General features: G+C 64.1%; 1 protein-coding gene across 1 annotated transcript in view; it reads left to right on the top strand.

The window, feature by feature from the left end:
* Positions 1–1269, top strand: part of LOC103610322 (basic proline-rich protein-like) — a gene marked incomplete at its 5' end in the record, with an annotated part of 17928 nt that overhangs the window by 2135 nt on the left and 14524 nt on the right. Inside the window, one exon of the mRNA XM_008594510.1 lies at positions 461–688. Within this exon, the coding sequence (XP_008592732.1) occupies positions 461–688 (228 nt within the window). The remainder of the gene's footprint in view (positions 1–460; positions 689–1269) is intronic.

Here is a 1269-nt window from a genome sequence, read left to right as displayed (position 1 = left end):
CCGATCAGGGAGCCTGAACCCCAACAAAAGACCCCACCCCCCCAGGGAACCAATATCCGTTCCCCAAACCGAAACCCCTGTACAATCTGCTTGGCCGACCAGGGAGCCTGAACTCCAACAAAAGCCCCTCCTCCCGGGGAAGCAAGATCCGTTTCCCCAAACCGCCGCACCGGTCCAATCTGCCAGGCCGACCAGGTCGCCTGAATCCCCAAAAATGCTCACGCCCCGTGGGACCCGAGACCCGTGCCCCCCCACCGCCGTCGCTGCCGCCGCCGCCATCCAAGCAGCCAGGCCAACCAGAGAGCCTTCATTGAAATAAATGCCCCGCCCACGAGACCGGAGACAGGGGCACGCCCACCACCGCCGTCTTCGTCGTCCAAGGAGCGAGGCTGACCAGGGATCCTTCACACACAAAAAATTCCCCACCCCATTGGGTACGGAGACTGTGACGCGCCCACAGCCGCTGCCGGCGCCACTATCTAAGCAGCCAGGCCCACCAGGTCGCCTGAAGCCCCAAGAAAGCTCCCCCCCATGGGACCCGAGACCCGTGCCCGCCCACCGCCGTCGCTGCCGCCGCCGTCATGGTCCAAGCAGCCAGACCGACCAGGGCGCCTTGACCCTAGCAAAACGCATCCACCAGAAGACCCGAGACTCGGGACCGCCCACCGACGCCGCCGCTGCTGTCCAAGCAGCCAGGACAACCAGGGAGGCTTCGCGGAAATAAATGCCCCGCCCACGAGACCGGAGATCTGGGCACGCCCACCGCCCCATCTTCGTCGTCCAAGAAGCAAGGCTGACCAGGGATCCTTCACCCCCCAAAAATTCCCCACCCCATGGGCACCCGAGACTAGGACCCGCCCACTGCCGCTTCCGCCGCCGCCGCTGCACAAACGGCCAGGCATCCAGGCCGATCAGGAAGACTGAACCCCAACAAAAGCCCCATCCCGGGGACCTGAGACACGAGCCCACCCCAGGCCGCCGCCGCCGCCCATCAGCAAGTTCTACCAGGGAGCCTGAAAGACAACAAAAGCCCCACCCAAACGGGGGACTAGAGACACGGGCCGCCCACAGCCCATCAGAAACTGCCACCCGCAAAGTTGTCCTAGCCCCCAGGCCAACAAGGGAGCCTTCACCGAAACAAAAGCCACGCCCCCTAGACCAGAGACCTGGGCAGGCCAACGAAGCCGTCTTCATCGTCCAAGAAGCGAGGATGACCAGGGATCCTTCACCACCAAAAAATTCCCCGCCCCATGGGGACCAGAGACTAGG

Source organism: Galeopterus variegatus, unplaced genomic scaffold (genome assembly GCF_000696425.1).
Source record: "Galeopterus variegatus unplaced genomic scaffold, G_variegatus-3.0.2 Scaffold10932, whole genome shotgun sequence".
NCBI classification, from domain to species: domain Eukaryota; kingdom Metazoa; phylum Chordata; class Mammalia; order Dermoptera; family Cynocephalidae; genus Galeopterus; species Galeopterus variegatus.
This window is presented reverse-complemented; position numbering and strand designations above follow the sequence as displayed.